This window comes from Schistocerca serialis, chromosome 8, assembly GCF_023864345.2.
Source record: "Schistocerca serialis cubense isolate TAMUIC-IGC-003099 chromosome 8, iqSchSeri2.2, whole genome shotgun sequence".
In the NCBI taxonomy this organism is placed as follows: Eukaryota; Metazoa; Arthropoda; class Insecta; order Orthoptera; family Acrididae; genus Schistocerca; species Schistocerca serialis.
In genome coordinates this window covers 346,678,582-346,704,205 of record NC_064645.1, presented here as the reverse complement: position 1 = coordinate 346,704,205, position 25,624 = coordinate 346,678,582, and the positions used below count along the sequence as shown (strand labels likewise).

The window sequence follows — 25,624 nt, the reverse complement described above, 5'->3', positions numbered from 1 at the left end:
TAGCGACATATTTTTTTTTAAAAAACCTTCATTCCCTTTTTCATCCCATCGAAAAATCCCTTCTTAAACAACGCTCACAATTTTAAATCAATACCCTCGGCAAATTTCTAATTTCTATCCTTAGTGGTTTGGGCTAGGGGATGACGAGTCACTGAGCCAGTCAGTCGGGACACTGCCTTTTATATGTAGAGATTATCATTCACACATGAGTTCTTCTACGCCCCATATATGTGAGAACTGCGACTACCATTTTTGGAGACAGTGGTCCCCGCTGAAGTGTCCGCTCGCGTGCTGGCGTCCACCGGGAAATGACGGGTGGGTGGCGTGCTGGTCGCAGTGGGCGAGCACGCGAGCAGAACACAGCTGGGATGGCCTGAGCTTTCACGACACGCTCCGACCGACGCACCCCCCCCCCTCCCCTCCCCTCCAGGGTCCCAACTCAAGTGGATCCCAGCCCATTCGGCTCGCGTGTCTCCAGTCTGGACGCTCGGAGCCGCCGTCTCGTTAATGTTTCAGGAAAGGCGCGCAAGTTGCAACATTTGAGCGACGGAGCTGCTTGCCGGCACGAGATGCTGGCACGGGCGTTCTTTTCATCGCCTGGCGGGCGAGGTAAAAATTCAGGAGTCGCCTCCAACGACATCAGCACGTGCTCAATGTGTGTGTGTGTTTGTGTGTGTGTGTGTGTGTGTGTGTGTGTGTGAGAGAGAGAGAGAGAGAGAGAGAGAGAGAGAGAGAGAGAGAGAGAGATTCTGACACTGAGGCTTCTTGTCGCAATGTTACTACGGAAAAATAGACCGACTTAGGATGCCTATGTATGGTAGGCCCGGAATAGACAGTTGATAATAGAAATAATATGAGGGGCGTCAAATATGTAATGCAACACATCTTTTTCTCTGCGAGTTTCACTTGTAAAAATTCGGGATTTGTTGCAGTACATCGTAGAATATTCCCGCTTGAACCCCACAGTCCGATAGGTGGCGGCGCCATACACAACCTTCAAAGTAACGTCTGTGACGGAGGTGTGCTAGCAGCGCGCTCTTATTCACTATATTTTGGCGGAAAACCACAGTATTGCACATATTCATAGACGCTTGCAGAGTGTTTACGGAGATCTGGCTATGAAGAAAAACACGATGGGTCCCTTATTGTTCTTAATACATATTAATGGTGGGTCCCTTATTGTTCTTAATGTATATTAATGACTTGCCACTCTATATTCATGAAGCTGCAAAGTTAGTTCTTTTTTCTGATGATACAAGTATAGTAATTACACCCAAGAAGCAAGAATCAGCTGAGGAAATTGCAAATAATGTCTTTCAGAAAATTATTAAGTGGTTCTCTGCAAATGGACTCTCACTAAATTTTGAGAAAACACAGTTTATACAATTCTGTACAGTAAATGGCATAACACCATTGATAAATACAGACTATGAACGGAAGCCTGTTGCTAAGGTAGAATACTCAAAATTTCTGGGTGTGTGCGTTGATGAGAAATTGAATTGGAAGAAACACATCGATGATCTGCTGAAACGGTTAGGTTCAGCTACTTATGCTATTAGGGTTCTTTCAAATTTTGGTGATAAACATATCAGTAAATTAGCCTAATATGCCTATTTTCATTAAATGCTTTCATATGGCATCATATTTTGGGGCAATTCGTCATTAAGAGGGTAAGTATTCATTGCGCAAAAGCGTATAATCAGAATAATAGCTGGAGCCCACCCAAGATCACCTTGCAGACATTTACTTAAGGAACTCGGGATATTCACAGTACTCGCAATACATATATTCACTTATGAAATTTGTCATTAATAACCCATCCCAATTCAAAAATAACAGCGAAGTGCGTAGCTACAATACTAGAAGAAAGGATGATATTCACTATGCTGGATTAAATCTCACTTTGGCACAGAAAGGGGTGAATTATGCTGCCACAAAAATCTTTGGTCATTTGCCAAGTCTGACAGATAGCCAACCAACATTTAAAAGCAAATTAAAAGAATTTTTGAATGACAACTCCTTCTACTCAATAGATGAATTCTTAGATATGAAGTAGTAACTATAAAAAAATTAATTAATTAATTTGTGTAAAGGAAACTTATATTAAAGTGACACGTTCCATATCATTACGAAATGTCGTATTCATGATCTGTGGAACAAAGATTAATGTATGTAATGTATGTATGTATGAGTCGTTGGCGAGGCATCTGTCATCTCACCTAGGTCGGGTAAACCTGTCCGATCTCCGGCGTGCCGGTCGGCCACATGTGGCTATGCTGGAACGTGTGGACACTCTCATTCGAAGCAATCGACGGATCATAATTAAGCAACTTGCTGCACAACTGAACGTCTCTGTTGGTGCTGACACGCTCGTCCAACAGTTGGAGTACTCAAGGGTTTGTGGCCACTGGGTTCCTAGCCGCCTATCAGAAGGCCATACAATGAGCAACGAAAGACCATCTGTGCGGAATTGCTTGCGTGTCCCGAGGCTGATCGTGACAATTTTTTGTCCAACGTCGTCACTGGTGATGAAACATGGGTTCATCGTTTCGAACCGGAAACAAAACGGTAACCAATGGAGTGGCGCCACATCACCTCTACTCCGAAGAAAAAGTTCGAAGTCGCACCATCAGCCAGTAAAGTTATGGCGAAGGTCTTCTGGCACTCTGTTACAGTATTCTGCTTGATGTCCTCCCTCTCGGTACTACGATCAACTGTCAAGTGTATTGTGCTATCCTCAGCAAACTGAAGAAACTACTTCAGCGTGTTCGTCGCCACAACACTGCAAACGAACTTCTCCTTCTCCACGTCATCGCAAGGTCTCATACAAATCTGCGTACCCGAGAGGAGCTCACAAAACTACAGTGGTCCATTTTTCTTCATCCACACTACAGTCCGAATCACGCACCTTCCGACTTCGATCTGTTTGGTCCAATGTAGGATGCTCTCCACGAAAAGCAGTACGTGGATGTTGGGGAGGTTACTGATGTAGCAAGTAGTTCCACGAGGGCATGGAGGTCATGCTAATAAGGTGGCGAACTGTACGGAGATTATGTTGAAAAATAAGTTCTGTAGCCAGAAGAATGGGGAATAGTATAGCGTACTGGAATCCTGAATAAAACCAACATGCTTTCACAAAAAAGATGTGTTGCATCACTTACTGACAGCCCTTCGCATCCAGATTGAAAACCGCGTCAGCACCCTGCGTCAGCTGTTTGACTTGGAACTTGACTGACTAGTTCTGCTCTACCAATACCTCTGCTATATTTGCCACGAAAATCGTCTGTACATTTTTCACCATAAGATACAGTGGTGTGACTTAAGGCACATCCTGACACCGAGGCATGGTCTGGTGGCGCCTGTAGAGGCGGGGCAATAATGAATAATTCTTCTCAGTAGACACTCGGATTTGTCACCGGTCAAATGGAGAGAGGAGAGGAGTTCTTTGTAAGTTCCGACGCAAACATGACAACAGGATGTTTCTGAAATGGTCGGCAAAGCTGGTGCCAGGGAGTTGGTTGCGCAAAAACGGCTTGTCTCCCTAGCACATTATCTTTTGCTCTCTTTGGTCTTACGTGGAAATTTTTTACTCGAGTTTACTGGGAGAGGATGGCAGAAGGTCGGCTACTCTGTGTCCCAATGGCCAGTCTCCATAAATCAGCATGGAAGGGACATGTCCTACAAACAGTCGCTCTCCTGATTGATGGATAAATTGTTGTATATCTGGCTAAAAGCGAGCCTATGCGGTTTTTTTTGTGTAGAGCCAAGTGACGCTCAGAAATTAAGTACAGACACAAGTGTTCTTCTAGCGTTGAACTTGGGAAGAATCAGTTTTCTGGTGGGAGACGACATTGGTTTAAGCTTCTGGGGGCAAGCGCTGCCTAGCGACGTGACACGATGCGTTCCGTTAGGCCTTTTTCTTCTTGCTGGGACAACAGTCCCTAGTAGCGTGTTTTATTCAGTTCAGCCTCAGATAAATTCACTAAATTCTGTACCCTGAGATTCCCCAAAATTCTGTACCCTGAGCTCGTGAATAGAGCGCAGCTTAACTGATTGCGCTCATATGCTTACGTTGAAAGAACTGCTCTCGCAGATTTTTGCAGATAATGTAGTTATCTACAAATGAACTACTGTCTGCAAGAAGCTGCATAGATATTCAGTTAGATCTTGATAAGATTTCAAAGTGGTGAAGAGACTGTCAACTTGCTTTAAATGTTTATACATGTAAAATTGTGCACTTCACAAAATGAAAAACTGTGGTATCCTACGATTGTAACATCAGTGAGTCACAGCTGGAATAGGCCAACTCATACAAATACTTGGGTTTAACATTTCGTAGGGATATGAAATCGAATGATCACTTAGGCTTATTTGTGGATAAAGCGGGTATTAGACTTCGTTTTAATGAGAGAACACCGGGGAATCAGTCTGCAATGGAGATTGCTTACAAATAACTCGTGCGACCCATTCTAGAATACGGCTTAAGAGTGTGGTGCCCGCGTTAATTAGATTGGTTCGTTGATTTGGGAGGGGGAGCGGCAAACAGTCCTATTGGATTAGGGAGGGATGTGGAAGGAAGTCGGCGTGCCCTTTCAAAGGAACTGTCGCCTTCCCGAACGCGAGTCCAATGTGCTAATCGCTGAGCCACCTCGCTCGGTACCAAATAGGAAAAAATGCTCAAATGTGTGTGAAATCTTATGGGACTTAACTGCTACGGTCATCAGTCCCTAAGCTTACATACTACTTAACCTAAATTATCCTAAGGACAAACACACACACCCAAGCCCGAGGGAGGACTCGAACCTCCTCCGGGACCAGCCGCACAGTCCATGACTGCAGCGCCTTAGACCAAATAGGTTTAACAGGAGAATGTATACAGAGAAAAGCAGCTCGAATGATCGCAGGATAGTGAGCAGGCAGACTCTGATAGATAGACGTAAACTGTCCTGAGAAAACCCATTTACGAAGTTTTAAGAACCGACTTTAATACATAATGGCCGTGGGAATATACTAAAACCCCTTACTTATCGCTTACATAGTGATCGTGAGGAGAAGTTAGATTAATAACAGCATGCTCAGAGACATTTAAACAATCATTGTCCCCGTGCTCCACGTGAATGGAACGGGAAGAAACACTAATAACTCGTACAATGGAACGAACCCTCTGCCATGCACTTCACGGTGGCTTGCAGAGTATACAAGTAGATGTAATCCTGTAAGGGCAGTGGATTACTGACTGTGTTTCCCTTCATTCAAGTATCAGCCCTTGAAATGGCTCTGAGCACTATGGGATTTAACATCCGACGTCACCAGTCCCCTAGAACTTAGAACTACTTAAACCTGACTAACCTAAGGACAGCACACACACCCATGCCCGAGGCAGAATTCGAACCTGAGACCGTAGCGGTCGCGCGGTTCCAGACTGAAGTCCCTAGAACCGCTCAGCCACAGAGGTCGGCGTACCAACCCTGTGAAATCTTATCTAGTCTAAAATTTGATTGTTCAACCTTAAGATGCAATAAAGAGTGAGAATGTATAAAAAAATAGTTTACCGTCAGCATGTAGTACAGTCCCCTACCCTTTTATTGATTTCAACGATACCAGTACTGGGAACTGAAGCTGTCTCACGTTATTCAGATAATTCAGACCTCGCAAGTGCTGCTACTTGTTTAAACGTCTCTCTTCCTTGCAATTTTTGTGGTCAGCTTATGCGCGCCCTGAATGCCGCGCTCTTGGCGGAGGCCATTCTCGCCACACCCTCGGTGCGGCCCTAACTTCGAATTACCGAGTTGACTGTATTCCCGTGTATTTGTATGAGAGACCTATCGTGCAACAACGTTGGCCGGTGTTTTTCTGTAGTTAACGCAAGAGCGTATCACGTGCTGAAATTTAATTCCATCGGTCACACTGAACGGATTCCGTACTGCGATGCGCGCTTGTGGAAATAATTAGTAGCTGGGCCTTGGCTGACACGTCCCGTTGGAACTGTGGAGGATGCCGTGCCGCTGGTAGTTGGAGCTAAGCTCCGAGTCCGTGCAGTCAGTACTGGCTCACCGGCACGCGCTAGCCGGCTGCTTTGGCGGGTTAATGGAATGACCACGTGGCGGGGCTTAGCGGCAAACTCGTGGCAGCGGCCGCACACGCGCTAGCGCCTGGTGGCGGGCTAGCGGCGCGGAGCCACCGCAGTGGTCACTGCTCTCCTCCCCACGTTAAGTGCTTATCTCACGGACGTCTGCAAGAATACACCGAGGTGACAAAAGTCGTGGGATACCGCCTCGTGTCGTGTCGGATGACCTTTTGCCCAGTGTAGTGCAGCAACTCGACGTGGGCGTTGGAATTGCCCTGTAGAAATAATGAGCCATGCTGCCCCGATAGCCGTTCATAACTCCGAAAGTGTTGCCAGCGCAGGATTTTCTGCACGAACTAATCTGTCGATTACATCCCGTAAATGTTCGATGGGTGGCACAATCATTCGCTCGAACTGTCCAGAACGCCCTTCAAACCAATCGCGAACAATTTTGACCCGGTGACATGCCGCATTGTCATCAATAAAGATTCCATCGTTGTTTGGGAACATGAAGTCAATAAATAGGTGCAAATGGTCTCCGAGTATCCGAACATAACCATTTCCGGTCAGTGATCGCTTCAGTTGGAACAGAGGGCCCAGTCCATTCCACGTAAACCTAGCTCACACCATTATGGAACCACCACCAGCTTGCACAGTGCCTTATGGACAACTTGGGTCCATAGCTTTGTGAGCTCTGCGCCACACTCTAACCCTCCTTTCAGCTCTTACCAACTGAAATCGGGGCTTAATCTGACCAGGCCACGGTTCCCAGGCGTCTAGGGTCCAACTCAGGAAAGGCGCTGCAGGTGTAAGGAAGGGCACTCGAGTCGGTAGTCTCTGCCATAGCCCATTAACGACAAATTTTACCGCGTTATCCTAACAGATACATTAGTCGTACGTCCCACATCGATTTCTGGTTGTATTTCAGGCAGTGTTGCTTGTCTATTAGCATTGACAACTCTACGCAAACGCCGCTGCTCCCGGTCGTTAAGTGAAGGCGTTGTCCGTGGTGAGACGTAATACGTGAAATTTGGTGTTCTCGGCACACTCTTGACACTGTGGATCTCGAAATATTAAATTCCCTAGCGATTTCCGAAATGGAATGTTCCATGCGCCCAGCTCCAACTACCACTCGCATCCACAGTCTGTTACTTCCTGTCGTGCGGCCATAATCACGTCGGAAGGCTTTTTGCACGGATCACCTGAGTATAAGTGACAGCTCCGCCAATGCCCTGCCCTTTTGTGCTTTGTGTACGCAGTGCTAGCGCCATCTGTGCACGTGCATATCGGAACCCCGTGACTTTTTGTCGCTCAGAGTACGTCGAATGGATGAGGGTAAGACTTTAAAATTGCCAATTTTTGATTGAGTAGATAGTTTTCGGGATGTGTCATGGCACAACAACTGAACATTGTAGGAGTTATTACATCCCAAAGACCTGATGGTTATCCGCTCACATCTAGAAGCGTGTGACAAATTTTCTGAAGTGTAGATGCCTTGGGATTTAGGGTTGACAAGGGCCTCCATTTTGCCGCCCCCCCCCCCCCCCCTCACTCCTCCCCTTCCCAATTTCGGAGGTTTATGGCCTATGACCTATTTACATGTTACTTTAAGCGCACACAAGAGTTCTCGAGGTTCCCAGGCTGCCTAAAGTAGCTATCATATGGCTCAAATGGCTCTGAGCACTATTGGACTTAACAGCTGAGGTCATCAGTCCCCTAGAACTTAGAACTACTTAAACCTAACTAACCTAAGGACATCACACACATCCATGCCCGAGGCAGGATTCGAACCTGCGACCGTAGCGGTCCCGCAGCTCCAGACTGAAGCGCCCAGAACCGTTGGCCACCAACGGCCAGCTCTGCGTTTCCTGCAGACACAGTTCTACTGCTGTACAAATAACAGGTGCGTCACACTGTGTGGGTCAACTGGCGCCGCAACTGAAAACTTACTACAAACTTTACGTGAGACTACGATTCTTCTGGGCAAAACATTTAAATTGCACACAGATTCGGCGTGGAATTGTGGCGTTATACAGGCCAGATGCAATGTCACGCCCAGCAGTGCTGAGACGGTGTCAAAGATGTGACCAGTGTGGCTGCACAGACGTGGGTGATACCGATCGGGAAGCAACGCCGTCGACATCGACGGCAGATGACGGCGTCCAGGGAATCGAGGAACAGTGATTCGCAGCAGTCGCAGATTTCAACTATGAGGACGATCACACAGCGACTTTCGAATGGTTCCTTAACCAAGGAGAGGTTTTCTATCGTCGAGGAAGTGAACAGTTGCTGGGACGTTCTGTTTACCGTGGCTTGACGACTATGTTGAAAAATGGTGTCATGTATCTGCGTCACTCTAGAGTGCAGGGCAGCATTCAACAAAAGTTTCTTGTCCTGCCAGAATAATGTGCAGCTTAATTTTTGACGTCACCTCTGTACTTGTGGCATCTAGAGTAGCCGATAACTTTGGGGAACAAATAAATGCTTTTCTCATGGCGGTGTCCTGCTTCGTTAATTTCTGTTGCGCAAGCTGTAGTATGAATCGACAACTATATTCGCTCATCCCAAATTAACTTCGAAACGAGTATTCGTTTGCTCCAAGAACTTACTTTTGAAGAAATGTGAATATTCTCTCCTCCTGCCGCCTGCTCATTCATTTTTTCACCCGTAATAACATTTTCCTCTTTTCATTTTGCTCACTGCCGCGGCATACGATGTAGCGGCCACAGGTAAATCAAGAACAGCTCCGGCCGCTGTGGCTGAGCGGTTCTAAGCGCTTCAGTCTGGAACCGCGCGACCGCTACGGTCGTAGGTTCGAATCCTGCCTCGGGCATGGATGTGTGTGATGTCCTTGGGTTAGTTAGGTTTAAGTAGTTCTAAGTTCTAGGGGGCTGATGACCTCAGATGTTAAGTCCCATAGTGCTCAGAGGCACTTGACCCAAACAAGAACTGCCGATTTTCTTTTAGCACTCAACGCCATGACTTTCTCTCTAAGCGAGGTACTGATATGCTGGTTTCGCTGTGAACGGCAAACTGATTTTGAAATTTCACGACCAGTGGCTCAAAGCAGAGTTTCTACGAGATAATATTTACTACATATTTTGGCTTTCTTCAAACTCGTACTGCGTTAATACGCCTCTAAGTTCGGTGTGGCAGGATGTGAGTACGCCTTGAGAATATTTTTTCACCCCGCAGCGAAAGAGATGTGTGTGAAAAAGGGGAGGGGAGGGGGCTGGGGGGCGAGCTGCCACCTCCTACTCCTCGTTGGGTATTGGAAATACGAGGCATTAGTAACAAGAAGTACAATCATCAAAAAAAGTTTTGCATCACCCCAGTTGCCAGAACTCCCGATGACAGACGTTGACTGTGGATATTGTATCACAGACACAGCCCCTTTGACTGTTCAGAGATGTCACGAAACAGCCCAAAGATGTAAACAACCATGCATAAGCAGCGCCTATTAGACGGAAGGGGTCCGACAGCCGATCAGTTCCAGTCATTCCACCAGGAAGGAGGTTGTAAGAGGTATGGCTGATTGTCTGTAAATGGAGGATTATCATTATTATTACACAGAGTGTCGCAAGTATTATCTGTCAAATTATTCGAGTCGGCTGTTTCACTCATTACACATCGCGATGTACTGTTAACAGTTTTTCGCGGCATTTTCCACAAATCAAAATTAAGCACAAAATGAAACAAAGACAAAGCGAAATGGAACAAACACAATTACAACAAAGAGCAATAAATTGCCGATGATCTGTGAAAGAAAGTGTGACAAATTAGTAAATGCGTTGCGCCAGATGCAAACTACATTTAAGTAAATAAGAGCAGATATATGACTACTTCTCAGAGATTCACAAAGAAATACGATCCTGGCCGGATGTCGCCAAGTGTAACCTTCCCACAGAAAAATTAATAAATATTAATATGAATAATGTGATTTTATTTTTTTGTGTAACCTCAGAACAAAACTGGTTCCCATTTATAACCTCCCTACAGAAATTCATTCACATTTAACCTCCACACAAAATTTGTTTTGTCATTTAATGTAAGCTCGAAACAGAAAAATTCCTAAACCTCGAAATAAAAAATAAATAAATTCAGTAACCTGTTAAATTTTTGGACGACAGCAGTGCTGCGTCATGGTCCTGTAAGATCATTCTGAATAAAAGACAAAAAAAAAAAAAAAAAAAAAAAAAAAAATAATAATCTTACTTCAATAAAAACGGCGAATATATCTGCTCTTACCTAAAATTTTTCCGGCACAGCTCTGTGCAATGCTGGCCTATACATTTGTGTTTTATGAAAGGAAGCAACTGATTTTTCTTTTGCAACAATCGGAATGATCATGGATTGGAGAAATTAGTAAATTCTTTAAATTGAAATGAACGCTTGTTAGAAATTACTTTATATGACAAAGATTATTATTAGAACATATTTTTAAAAGATTTACATGGGAGTTCACATAACATTACTAGACATGCGCGAGGCTGCTTTACCTTATACAATAATACTCAGGCTCCGGCATCACTGCACCGCGACCGGCCCAGCCAACACGATACACCAGACTGCTCGCTAGCAACTACTTGCTGCTACTGCTACACAGTTCGTACTGCAGTCAACACTGCTCTTTGGTCTCAGATTCTCTTTTATTGCTTACATATAGCAGGCAGCGCATACCTCTTACAAGGTACACGGCTTTTGTTGTCTGTAGCTCAACCATACATAGACGGTGAGTACCACGGTTCGATCGCGTCCGCATTGTTACTTTGTGCTAGGAAGGGCTCGCAACAAGGGAAGTGTCCGTCTCGGAGTGAACCAAAGCGATGTTGTTCGGACATGGAGGAGATACAGAGAGACAGGAACTGTCGATGACATGCCTCACAGGCCGCCCAAGGGCTACTACTGCAGTGGATGAGCGCTTCCTAAGGATGATCGCTTGGAGGAACCCTGACAGCAACGCCACCATGTTGAATAATGCTTTTCGTGCAGCCACAGGACGTCGTGTTACGACTCAAGCTGTGCGCGATAGGCTACATGATGCACAACTTCACTTCCGACGGCCAGGCTAGGTCCATCTTCGAACCACGACACCCTGCAGCGCGGTACGGATGGGCCCAACAACATGCCGAATGAACCGCTCAGGACTGGCTTCACGTTCTCTTCACCGATGAGTGTCGCATATACCTTCAACCAGACAATCGTCGGAGACGTGTTTGGAGGCAACCCTGGCAGGCTGAACGCCTCAGACGCACGGTCAGTCGAGTGCAGCAAAGTGCAGGTTCCCTGCTGTTTTGGGGTGGCATTATGTGGGGCCAACGTACGCCACTGGTGGTCATGGAAGGCGCCTTAACCGCTGTACGATACGTGAATGCCATCCTCCAACCGATAGTTTAACAATATCGGCAACGAACCGGCGAGGCAGTCGTCTTCATGGACGACAATTCGCACCCCCATCGACCTCTATTCCAATTTTCTGTACAGGTTCCGAAACTCTCTGAAGCGAGGTGACGTAAAACTTTTTTTGAAGTGCGTATAATATAGCAACCATTTGCTCACAGAAAGCGAACTGTGAAACGTTCACAACATACACTGACAATGAGAAACATTACGATCTCTACCCACATTAACGACTGAGGTGGCCGGACTCGCATTCGGCAGAACGACGCTTCAAACCTGCGTCCGGCCATCCTGATTTAGTATCCCATGAATTCCCTAAATCGCTTCAGGCAAATGCCAGGATGGTTCCTTTGAAAAGGCACGGCCGATTTTCTTTCCAATCCTCATCTAATCCGAGCTTGTGCTCCTCTCTAATGAGCTCTTTGCCGAAGGGACGCTAAACACTGATCTCCTCCTTCAATAGTGGATGCCGCGTGATGGCGTTAGGGGAATGTGAAGCGGTAAGAGCGGTAAGGAAGGTATTCCCTCGTCTGACATTGTTTTTGTTGACTAGTCCCGCATTGCTTTGCAGCATTACACATTTCTTGATGTGGATGATGAAAAACAGCTTCAAGCAGACGATACTTCTTAACGTGAGCTTAAATCGGACATAAAATACCGGGAGCGTAAGTAAAATCACATACCTTTTTCAACGAGCTGTTTTTAAATCTAGAACACAAGTCAAATTCTAAATGTGTTTTTTTACAGAGCACTGGCGATATTTCATATCAATAAAACCAAACACGTTTGGTGAAAAAAAGTATGTAAAAAACAGGCAACTACGAAAACTGTGGCCACAGAAATGAAGTGTTTAAATACCTAGGGACTTCAGTTACTACAATTTAAATTGCAATGGGGAAGACCAACCAAAGACCACGCTATTTTCGCAAAACACTTAGAAGGTGTAACAAATCCGCTAAAGAGAATGCCTACTAACAGAAAACACTGTAAATAGGAGGCTCCCTTGACACTTCTGGCGGCAATTTGCACCTATTTAACGCGGAACATTGGCTTTTATTTAAAGCCCGGTCCACACGCAACGATCTGTCTGCGCAGATGTCTGTATATGCAAAAGATCGCTGCAAATGTGGTGTGTTCACACGACACAAACCCCAATCTACTACTCACCCGCCATGTGTCAGTGTAGAAAAGAAATATCAGTGGCAAGCGACTACCCTCCCCGTAAACGTCAAAAATTTAATTCAGTTATTTTGAAATATAGAAATGGAGGAAGTTCTGTTGTGGTCTGTGTTCGCAACTTGTGTTGCAAAAAACATTCAGACCAACTGCAGAAAACAGAGAAAGCGGTCAAAATGGTGTAGACAGTTTGCTGCTAAAGCGAAAGCAGTTTTCTCACGTACATTTACTGCGAGAGTTGCAGGGCGAACCTGTTTTGTTTTACATTATCTCGTGTTCCATTTCCTCGCACATTGACACACCAATTTCGTCTTCAATTGTACTCCTGCTTGGTCTTGGCGTTTCTTGATCACTAAGAATGCCAAGCAGATCAAAATACCATAACGTTGGCTGGTATACTTGATCTACTCTTACACCAGATCTTCTAGATTTCTGAACTTTGGATAACTCTTTTCGGTAAACAGTTCGCTGATAGACTTAATTTAATTGACTTGCCTTCATGAACTCATCCTTCAGGACAGCGTAAATAGCTTCACATTTGTTGGGTATTATTTTACTCAATGATTGTTTCGATATTGCAGTTGAAAATTCCAAATCCTTGTAGCTCCTTCCTGTTGCTAGGAATCTTATGTTATCGCCAGCCGTTCATGAGGAGAAATTGCCCTTCTCATACAAGTATTTTTTCTCATAGTATGAGGGTTTACAAGCTTTAAGAGTTAATTATAAGTTTCGACATCCATCCGCAAATAATTTCACCAGTTCGCAACGAATTTTTTTTATTTTTTTTATTACCGTTTCTCTGTTTGCCGAGGCGTCAACTGCCCGCAATTTTTCAATCACAGCATTGTATGCTGCTGTCTTTTTGTCTCGGTCACTATATTCTTTACTTTTAATCTTCCACGAACATGGGTGGTTTCTATATATTTCAATGAATTCACTTACAAACTCTCGAGAACACTGACGAGTATCAGCCATTTTAATGCCCTGTGCGCACAAATACAAACACTAGACTGAGCAAACAGCTGTTTCGCGCCAGATTTGCGGCGATCTTCTGTCCACACGCTCCAACTTGTCTGCGCAGATGTGGTTTGAACCCACAGATTTGAGAGGTTTCGCTCAAACCTCCAACTCCAACTTCCAGGTTTGCACACACCTCAGGTTGGTGCAAATCTCCTGTCCACACCGAACGATCTGTCTGCGCAGATGTGATGTGCGCAGACATTTGCACAGACAGATCGTTGCGTGTGGACGGGCCTTAAGAGTATGGTGACACACCTACTTGTATAATCTAGTCTGGCGAATGGGAGCTATGGGTAAGGGGCTGCCTTGTAAGGTTGCAGTTTGTATTGTACTTCCGAGTATCACATAAAATATTTAATAAATGTTTCCCAAATGGTATTTTAACTGTACACTGCGAAAATTTTGTTTGTGAGATGGCCGGATGATGGTATTTGGTTCCGGAACCGGTAGTCATTTGTCAAATACTTCTGCGAGTATAGACCAGAGCAAATAATTTTTTTCTGACAGTGTTGGTCACTGTTCCAGCCGACAGTGTGAAGAACGGGCCCAGTGTACAGTAGTCTGGGTGACGAGACGGAGCGGCGGCTTGCTTGGGCAGCTCGCGGGCCGCGACACGCATCTGCTGGCCGGCGCACGCTTGCTTACGTTTCGGATTTTGATGGCCAGCCGCCGATCTAAAAATAAGTTACGACCCTGCTGGATTTCTTTTTCCAGTCGCCCAGAGTTCGTTTTGGGGTCTCCGTCTTACGCAATCGACGCTTGTGTTGTTGATCCCAAAAGTAGGTTACGAATCAACGTGCAGCCTCACTTCGCACCTCGAGGCTAATACCTCGCCCTCCTGTTGGAATATCATTACTTCCGGGGAACAGGAGCACTGTATCCGATCACGGCGGATACTGGGATTGTTATTAAAGCAGGAGACGAGTGGTTTTTCTCTTGTTAGACAGTTTCGAATAACTTCGACGTCGGTAATTGTAGGCAAGAATTTGTGGACAAACAAACGAGGCCATAAATTTTTTGTCAGAACTAAAACTGGACGTACTTTTTAAGCTACTGCCAATTAGGTCTATAACATAGATGCATGTTATCATTTCTGCACTGCCGCCAAATGAACAAAATACGAGCGTACGGAATATCAGACTAAGTGTATTGTTGGACTGAACAGTTTCTGGCAAACAGAACACAGCGTGTCATTCTCAATGGAGAGAAGCCTTCAGACGTAAAATTAATTTCGGGCGTACCCAAAGGGACTGTTATAAGACCATTACGTTTCAAAATACACAGGGTGTTTCACAATTTATGTTACACTTTTGTAGAGGTTGTAGAGGGTCCTCGTAGATCAAATTTTACATAGGAACCCATGTCCGGGAATGTCATCCAACGACGCTACAGAACGTAAAATACCGGGTAATCAAAAAGTCAGTATAAATTTGAAAACTTAACAAACCACGGAATAATGTAGATAGAGAGGTAAAAATTGACACAGATGCTTGGATGACATGGGGTTTTATTAGAACAAAAAAAAAAAAAAAAAAAAAAACACCTCATATTGCTAGACGCGTGAAAGATCTCTTGCGCGCGTCGTTTGGTGATGATCGTGTGCTCAGCCGCCACTTTCGTGCCGGCCAGTGGCCGAGCGGTTCTAGGCGCTTCAGTCTGGAACCGCGCGACCGTACGGTCGCAGGTTCGAATCCTGTCTCGGACATGGATGTGTATGATGTCCTTAGGTTTAAGTAGTTCTAAGTTCTAGGAGACTGATGACCTCAGGTGTTAAGTCCCATAGTGCTCAGAGCCAGAGCCACTTTCGTCATGCTTGACCTCCCAGGTCCCCAGACTTCAGTCCGTGCGATTATTGGCTTTCGGGTTACCTGAAGTCGCAAATGTATCGTTATCGACCGACACCTCTAGGGATGCTGAAAGACAACATCCGACGCCAATGCCTCACCATAACTCCGGATATGCTTTAGAGTGCTGTTCACAACATTATTCCTCGACTACAGCTATTTTTGAGGAGTGATGGTGGACATATTGAGCATTTCCTGTAAAGAACATCATCTTTGCTTTGTATTACTTTGTTATGCTAATTATTGCTATTCTGATCTGATGAAGCGCCATCTGTCGGACATTTTTTCAACGTTTGTATTTTTTTGGTTCTAATAAAACCCTATGTCATTCCAAGCATGTGTGTCATTTTGTACCTCTTTATCTACATTATTCCGTGATTTATTCAGTTCTCAAATTTATACTGACTTTTTGATCACCCGGTATATAGGCGCCGGCGCCTGCGAATGTATGTATACACAGGATGATTCCGTGATCATGTTACAAACTTTCAGAAAGGATAAATGTATCAATATGAGGCAAGGGTCCCTGTACTGAAAACGAACAAGTCGAGAGTTATAAGTAAAAACCCTTATGGTCCTTGCTACTGTGAGACACATCTACCAGTACTATTGTTTGTAGGATTGTAGGGTAGGCAACATTCAGAGATGGTAGTATGGACCAGAAGAGGGAAAAATGTCTGCCAAACATGGGCTCTAAAATCCATACGTTAAGAACCATGAGCACTTGTTCAGTAAAGGACATGGGTTTCACACCAGCGAAGACGAACAAGTGTTCATAGTTCCTCAGGTATGCATTTAAGAGATCTTGTTTACGAGATATTTTTTCTTGTCTTGGTCCTTACTACTACTTCTGAAAGTTGCATAGCGCACATTCTTAGCAACAACAGTACCGGTACATGTATTCCACTGTCAGGGGCATCAGAGTGACTTATAACTTTCGGCTCGTTCGTTTCCGAACAACGGCTCCTTACCTCAAATTGAAATATTTACCCATCTCCATCATCCTTGAAAGTCTATAACATCATCACGTTATCACCGTGTCTATACACACATTTACAGGCGCCGGCGCCCCTAACTTTGAAGCTCTGTAGCGTTGGTTCCTTCTGCAACCTCTAGAAGTGTAATACGAATCGTGAAAAACGCTGCATACGAATAGCCTATATCCAACCTAACATTCTACAAAAATTCTGAAATACCCTGTATATAACGTTATGGTCGTATGAAGAGCGCACTGAAGATCTCTCCTCTTGCGCTAGTAAAGCTTTCAGGCAGCAATGTTAATCGAAAATACGTACCGCTCTCCACTTCCAGGTGGTATTAATCGAATAGCTAATCTCCGCTCTCAAGGTAGTTAACAGGATATAATTTCCGGGAACTCAACCCTCAATATAACTGGATAGCGAGCGTGAGGGGACTCTTTCCTGGAGACTTACGGTTAGACTAGTTTCACCATCAAGAAGTAGTGGAAGTTGTGGTTTAGCAGACGTTTTCTTCTTGTTCTGTCGTTGCACGATCTAATACTGAAATTGACTATGACATGCTGGAATTTCAGTGGCTACGAGTGGAAGTTGGTGCCTGACAACTCCCGAAAGTTACAAGTCGCGGTTTCGGCGCCTAGCCTAAATCTCATTTGCGAGTTAAGTTGTTTGCTGTTGCGAGAAGTTGTGTTGGCATCCCTGTCACGGGACATCTTCGCTACAGCCTGCTCTTGTTTCCTGTTCACCAATGCCAGCCGTCTGCAGAAATTAGGAAGAGCTCCGCAAATTTCCCCCGGCAAGTATTTCCTGAATTCGTTTGAGAGACAGAGAGAGAGAGAGAGAGAGAGAGAGAGAGAGAGAGAGAGACCATAAGCTCAGTTTTGTAACCGAATGAAGTCGGCGCGAATATAGAACGGATTTTTTGAGGTTTTTCCCACTTATTCAGCCAAATTCTATCGTTGGTTAAAATGCTGACTTTGCAGTCATACACTGTATAAACATGCAAAAAAGAACGAAAATATTTTCTTTCTCTCTCTTTGGCTTTAGTTGTCAACTTCTAACACCTGCATGAGTCGGCTGGCAGAAGAGCTGATTTGATGTCATATATGATGTCGCCATAATTTCATAAAAACCACAAGTAAACCCGTTTCAAATTACGTTAATCTGTCTGTTTAACGTTTCGTAAGTGTTCTGAAAGTCAGTAAGACGTCGAATCAAATATGTTCATTGGTGCTGTGACTAGTCCACGGGCTATATAGCAAGTGATATGGTATAAATGTAAAGACAAGTATTCTGATAAATCGCAATTTAAAGAGTTTTAACAGTGATTTAAGACTGTTTTGCAGTATCCGCATAGGCACAATATGTGTAGCTAAAGGACTGAGATATGGTATCAACTGTTGCCAAAACAGAGTAAAAGAAACTCCACAGAGATTGGGAAGGATGCATACATCTCGACCACTTTTAATGCCCATGTGATCTTTGGTTGGCAGGAACGCCACATCCCTTCTTAGGAGCAGATCCCCTCGACATGCATTTCCTCCAACCAGCTTAATGTCATCTAAACTACGGATGACTGTGAACAATGCATTACGTCCTCGTTTGGTACGGTGCAGTAGAATGGCTTGGGATTCAACGTAGGTCAACTTCACAGAGACTTGCTGTGGTATTCGGGAAGAGTATTTAGTCACTGGAAGTCCTTGACTGTCATACTGTGGAGATTAAATCTGTATTATTGGGATATAGTGATCTCGTCCTCGTATGCTGGGCAAAGCGCACATTGCAGACATAAAGCTGCTGTATCCTACGGGACACAGCCTACTAGAAGAGCACCGAGTTGCCTATGAATCAGGTGCAACGTAGTTGAAGTCACTTCGGTAAGCTTACATGTGAGAAAACTTGCGAGAAACGAGAACCAAATTTTGGAAACCGGTTTTCTCTGTCGCGTTAAGATGTCAAGGCCAGGAATGGTTTTGCTAGACCAGTCAAGTATAGATTTTCCGATCGTCAGCTCTTTTAGACAAACAGTCTCCGGACATCAGCTGTTCCGATTTCCGATTTAGTCAGCGCAATGGTTGGTTGTCTTCAAGTAAAGACCAGAGGTATACAGACTTCATGCTCAGTCTAATATTTCTACTTATTCTTCACTCCGCAAAAAGTCACTCCATCCGGATTGGCCAAAAAATTTTAAAAACAAGACGTGATCTGACAAACAGAAGCACGTTTCAAAAACACTAAAGCGAAAATCACGTGTGGATGAGAAACTCCGGCAGCTCGAACTGCATTTCAAGAATCGATACTAGGGTGTCTACATGACCAAACAGAGGTGGTACTGGGAAATGGTGTATGAAATACGGTTTTGAGAGTCTCATAGAAACGTTGTGAATGTTAAGCCTTCGCCTTATGTCACTCACCTAGTTCCCAAGTGGACATCCATCCGCCAAACGCAGATACACGGCTTCAGTAAGTTAGTCAGTCAGTTTTTACCTCAAGATAGTACCTAAGGACTCATCTACAGTCGTCGCCAATACAGGCGCAGTCTTCGTACCCAAGTTAAGTACAGTAAAACTTCTATTAAATAATCACTGTGAGGGTGTGCTGAAAAGTAACGCTACCGAATTTTTTCTGCGGAAATTGTTAAAGATTTTTAAGTAAAACTAAAGTTGTTAAGATCATACGTTCTTATTCTTCGTGTCTACAAGTTTGCAGCGGTCTTTCGCTAGAGCGCTCCGAATTTTAACGTGTAAAATGGCTATGTGTAATGTAGCTATGTCGGTGCATGAGAAACAGCGTGTTCAAATCGAGATTTGTAGAGTTTGTCCGCATATGGAGCACACTTTCCTTCAGCATAATGCCAAACCACACTCGAGCGTTGCGACATCTGCAACAATCCGATGCCTCGAGTTCACTGCCATCGATCATCCTAAATACAGTCCCGACTTGCCCCCATCCAACTTTTACCTGTTTCCAGAAATCAAAGAACACCTTGTAGGACTACTTTGATTGTGAAGAAGCGGAGCAAGCAGAGGTGAAGTTGTGACTCCGTCAACAAACTAAAACATTCTTACCAGGTTGACTATGTTGAGAAATAAATAGGAAGATATGAAGAACATAGATGTAGAACGTTAATAACGTTTGTTTTATTTAAAAAGCTTGTACAAAACATTCGGAGTTATCACTTATCATGTTCTTGTAACCTATATTGCCTTTAATTTTTACCGTATTGTTGCCTCTCTCTGCTTGGCCCTGTGACAAAACTGTGGAGTTTGTGTGTGCGAACAAGTCGTTCGTAACGGCAACGAACCGAACGTGAAGCGATGATTACTAGGCCATAATACTTAGTTTGGAAAGGTAAAGCTGTATTCTACTCAGAGGTTGGTGGTGAGCATCGCATTGTTTTACTCCTTGTTGGAAGTGGTATACCGTTCCCTTCGTCCGACGTTTGACCAGACTTATTGATCCAGGTATTTACCAATGGGTTCAATAATAAGATACCTCGGAGGTTTCACACTGTCGAGAGGCTACAACAGACTCAACGTAGGCCTCAGTGGGGTACCACGCCGTACCTAGTGCAGTTAATGGGCAGGCGTCTCAACTCTTTAAAGACACGTTTACACGGGCCGTGGAAATTGCAGGCAATGTTGTCCGGCGACATGAATTGCAGCCACATGTTCCGAAACAGTACCAGCCACTACTGCTTGTCAGTATTTTTGGCAATACATTTCCGAGACGCAAGTGTTTACAGGGGCTTCAGTATGGCCGCGAGATGGGCGAAAGCGAGCTTGTAGAAAGTGAATGCGGCACTTCTGAACTTGCATTCGAAAGAAAAAAAAAGTTAGCAAGAAAAATCGGGGTTTATGGATGCGTTTTTTTTTTAAGTCAGAGAACTGCTTCCGAAACTGTAACTCGTGAGCTGATGCTGGGTACATACCTTATCCAGGATTTCAGTAGAATGACGAGAAACGATTCTGAAAGTACTTTTTCAGCTTGCGGCGTTAGTGTACATTACTTTGTAGATCCCACTGCTCTGATCGTACATGTACGTTTCGCTTTTAATAAAATTCATGGCCCTCTCGTTTGCGTCTTATCCAATCCTATGGATTACAAAAGGATTGAGTGGCTCTGTCTACACACGCCGTCTTCCGAATGGAAGAGAGTATTGTTTCACTGATCAGATTTCGTGATTTGCCACTGCAACGCTGTCGGCTTGAGAAAGAGAGCCGGTCGGTGTCGCCGAGCGGTTCTAGGCGCTTCGGTCTGGAACCCTGCGACCGATACGGTCGCAGGTTCGAATCCTGCCTCGGGCATGTATGTGTGTGATGTCCTTAGGCTAGTTAGGTTTAAGTAATTCTAAGTTCTAGGGAACTGATGACCTCAGATGTTAAGCCCTATGGTGCTCAGAGCCATTTGAACCATTTGAGAAAGAGGAAGCAAGACAGAGTGAGATTGATGCATTTAAAGGCAAATACAGAGGTAGATGTGGCCGGCCATATGAAATATTCTCCATTCTTTGAGGACAACAATGGCAACACATAGGCCATACCTCTACTACTACCGGCAAATGCCTGCTGCATCTGCATTATTGATTGGCGATATTGCCAGGACATTAAGCGAAACTGCCCGCTAACACAGGAATACAGGCAGATCATACAGCAATATAGCCTTGCCACATAGCACTATTGTCCTTTCATACAGTAATATTGCCAGCCCATGAGCAATATTGCTCTTACATGCAGCAATATTGCTCGTTATAACAGTTAATTTGCAGCAATGTTGACGGTAACACTATTGCAGCCGCACATTCCCGTGAAACACGGCGCGTGTTAGCGCATATTTCAGGCATGTTTCCCTGCCGAAGCAGGAGGCTGCTCCCGAAGTGTAAACAGACGCCTCGGAAGGGCTATTCGCGGTTGCCCAGCGGACGAACGCACAGCTGTTGGAAGACGCCGCGTGCCAAACGGAGCAGGAAAAAGCTGCCGCTTGCACAATGCACCGTCGCCGTTGCGTCACGGCCAGCGGTTATATAGCTGGCCCGCCTGCGCCTGCCTGTGACAACAGCCGTTACGTCACGAGCTAAGCCGCTGCTGACGTTCCGCGGGTCAGCGGCCGCAGCATCCGACCACAACATGGTCTTCCCCCTCACCTGTTTCGCGGAACGTAACATACTGTGTAGTGCGTGGCGGGGAATACCCTAATCAATCCCATTAGGGGGACGGCGCATGTGGAGGTGTCTGTACACCGCCGTTAAAGCAGAATTTCTGTAATTTTACTACGCTGCTCATTATTCGAGGCGAATGTGGGAGGAAGTAAAACGCTTGTACACTCGTCCTGGAAAGAATACAAATGATATATTAAGAGAAAGTCTTTACGCAATGCGTTAAGACTAACTTGTACCGTCTTCATTGTAAGTACAACGTCCGACAAAATGTTCCGAGTTTTTATCGCTGGGTATAAGCTTGAACTAGCAACTGTAAACAACAGATGGGCATTCGACAACTCAGTTCTGTGTAGGCAGTGTGGACGTAGCGTGTGAACGTTGTTGTGTCAAATGGTTCAAATGGCTCTGAGCACTATGGGACTTAACATCTTTGGTCATCAGTCCCCTAGAACTTAGAACCACTTAAGTAGTTCTAAGTTCTAGGGGACTGATGACCAAAGATGTTAAGTCCCATAGTGCTCAGAGCCATTTGAACCATTTGACACAACAACGTTCACACGCTACGTCCACACTGCCTACACAGAACTGAGTTGTCGAATGCCCATAGTGGTAAACAAAGTACCCTCCATGACGCATCAGATCAGAAAACGTCCTATTGAAAACATGTTAAAGTAGGAAAAAAGATGGTGGGTTTAATACTTCTGGAATCGAACCCGGGAACCCGGGCGTGGGAAGCGAAAACGCTACCGCACGACCACGGGCTGCGGACTGTTGTGTCACAAATCGCATTAGGGCAATCAAGTATTCAAGACACAAGTATGTGTTAAGTTTGTGCCAGACACTTTGATTTCCGAACAAAAGCAGTGACGCGTGGACGCCTGCTCCAGCTTGATCCAAACTATGCAATCCGCGGATACTTCTTTTCTGGAAAATATCATCAAGGGTTATCACTCTTGGTGTTATCAATATGAACCTATCACAAAACGAAGTGCGGAAATTCACAGCAAGAGTGACCACGTCGATGACATAACCCGGAATTCAAGCCAATGTGACGCGCGAGTTGATCATCATTCCAAAGTAGTAGTTTTCTGACAATTTCAGTTGGTTGTATGAACGTTCTGTGCATTGTACTCGAAAGGGGGAACACTCTGTAAAACACCAGAAGTATTAAACCCACCATCTTTTTTCCTATTTTAACATGTTTTCAATAGGACGTTTTCTGATCTGATGCGTCATGGAGGGTACTTTGTTTACCACTATCATTTTACGATGAGCTAGAGACCTGAAACTTTCAACACAGCTCAGAACTCTGTGACAATGCACTATTCATCCTCTTTCGTGTGCGGTGTAGGGTACTCTGTTTACCCACCGATTTAGACTCTTGAACTCAAGATCGAATACATTTTTATTTTGGTTACTACTTTCAGCTACACGAGAGATCTTCAGATCATAAAAACATTGTTGATTAGTGTCGTTGCATTAATGTCTCAGCACAGTTCTCTTTTTTGTGAAACGACAAATCCATACAGAATGCATGGGTAAGTAAATTTACATCATTCGTTGCCAATCAAGTAGAAGGGAGGTCATAAAACTAAGGCGTTATGCGGTTAGAAGCGACTGACACAGTTTAATCAGTATTTGTATTATCTGATAGCAGAGATCATCAGGTGTTTAAATTGTGTCAGTCACTTTTACCAGCACAATACGTTAGTTTTGTGGCCTTCGTTGTAATTGATTGGTTGTGAGCGATAACCATTTGTTGACCCGTTATAATAATTACACTAATCAAGAATGTTTTCATGATCGGGAGATGGTTCATATGCAGCTGAAACTAGTAATAAAAATACAAATTTACTGGCTATCATGATTTCCAGCATTGGAGTCCTTAATGTTAAAAAGATTCTGACAGGACTGTTTTGTGTAACATCTCTTATACGAAAAGTTTCTAATTATAACCATCGTAATTTACAATCTTTCTACCACATAGCGTCAACTCGTTCCTTTTATTCTAGCTTTATGCATACCAGAATTGACGTCTCTCCTCACTCCATAAGACAATTCTGTGGACGTTCTCTCTCCATACGTAACTGGACACTTAACGTCAATAGACAGACGATAGGTACCTCCTGAATACCTCCAGCGTTCGTGAAGTTACAGAGCTCCACCCTTGCTTCGGAGAGTTTTTTCTTTTCTTCAGTAGCTGAAATATTTTCCAGTTCTCGACTCCGGGCTCGTACCCCGATCTCAGTCAGGACTTCACTGACCCAACTAATTGGAGACAGTTGACACTCGCAGAAGGCTCCTTTTATGAGCTGTAAAGCCTCTCTATTAACATTTGGTGTCCAGTTACCCACTGAGCTGGCGGCCGTATACTCATTTGCTGATCGTGTAGTGTTATCTGTGCAAATGTCTAACTCAGTGGTGCGTGTCCCGGGTGATCAAAAAGACAGTATAAATTTGAAAACTTAATAAACCAAGGAATAATGTAGGTAGAGAGGTAAAAATTGACACACATGCTTGGAATGACATGGGGCTTTATTAGAAAAAAAAAAAAAGAAGTTCACAAAATGTCCGACAGATGGCGCTGGACAGCAAAACGTCAGTGACTGCACATGACAATCGTGTATAAAAGGAGCTGTAATGAGAGAGAGAAACAGATGCACCAGCAGTCGCAGCATGTTGACGTTACCTGAAAAGGCGCTTTTAGTGAAGCCGTATTATCAGACGCGTGAAAGATCTCTTCCGCGCGGCGTTTGGTGATGATCGTGTGTTCAGCCGCCACTTTCGTCATGCTTGGCCTCCCAGGTCCCCAGACCTCAGTCCGTGCGATTATTGGCTTTGAGGCTACCTGAAGTCGCAAGCGTATCGTGATCGAGCGACACCTCTAGGGATGCTGAAAGACAACATCCGACGCCAATGCCCCACCATAACTCCGGATATGCTTTAGAGTGCTGTTCACAACATTATTCCTCGACTACAGCTATTTTTGAGGAGTGATGGTGGACATATTGAGCATTTCCTGTAAAGAACATCATCCTTGCTTTGTCTTCCTTTGCTATGCTAATTATTGCTATTCTGACCAGATGAAGAGCCATCTGTCGGACATTTTTCGAACTTTTGTATTGTTTTGGTTCTAATAAAACCCCATGTCATTCCAAGCATGTGTGTCAATTTGTAGCTCTCTATCTACATTATTCCGTTATTTATTGAGTTTTCAAATTTATACTGACTTTTTGATCACCTGGTACATCCGAAGAGGGAATGAAGACAATCGGAAAGCGTGTTTTGTGGCAGCTGACCTGTGGCTGGAGTTGCTGGAAGTGACGCTGTTGTTGGAGCGCGAGCGGCGGCTCTTGAGCGAGTCGCCGCGGTTGACGACGCCCTTGCCGGTGATGCTGAAGTGGCGCAGGCGGTAGTACTCCTCCTCGACGCCCGTGTTGGGCATCGAGGCGACGCGCGACCGCTGCTGCGGCAGGCTCAGGTACGTGGGCCGGCTGCTGCCCGCCGCCTTCACGCTCTGCGACCGGCTGTGGTGCGGCGACCCGTACCTGCCCACACACACACCACAACTGCACCCACTGCTGCGGCAGCCTACAACTGGGCTGAGCCCGCAATATTGACTATGTTACACAAGTAACCCCCGCTGCTCAGCTGCATTTTTGTCGCAAAGAACGTGAATGGTCACCTTGGTTAAGTAGTGCTTACTGAACTCCAAAGCGAAATCCATTTTTGCCTATTGGGCTCACTTTTCGTCATACTGGACACTCTGTCTATAAAATACCTTGAAACTATTGCGTATTGGTTACTTTGGTATTCCGTAATTAAGTTATTTTTATTTATTTTTTGTGGATGTAATTGTTGTCGAACAATCGAAATATGCACAAGGAATTCCGTAAATGGTACTCACTTCCGACATTCACCGCCGGGATACGAAGGAGGCCGGTAAGTCTTGCTCACATCAGTCTCAGCAGTGCGAGAGCTC

General features: G+C 44.7%; 1 protein-coding gene across 1 annotated transcript in view; it reads right to left on the bottom strand.

The window, feature by feature from the left end:
* The window catches only part of LOC126417013 (uncharacterized), a 311,463-nt gene that overhangs the window by 77,676 nt on the left and 208,163 nt on the right, over positions 1 to 25,624 (bottom strand). The window contains exon 6 of the mRNA XM_050084902.1: positions 24,942 to 25,190. Within this exon, the coding sequence (XP_049940859.1) occupies positions 24,942 to 25,190 (249 nt within the window). The remainder of the gene's footprint in view (positions 1 to 24,941; positions 25,191 to 25,624) is intronic.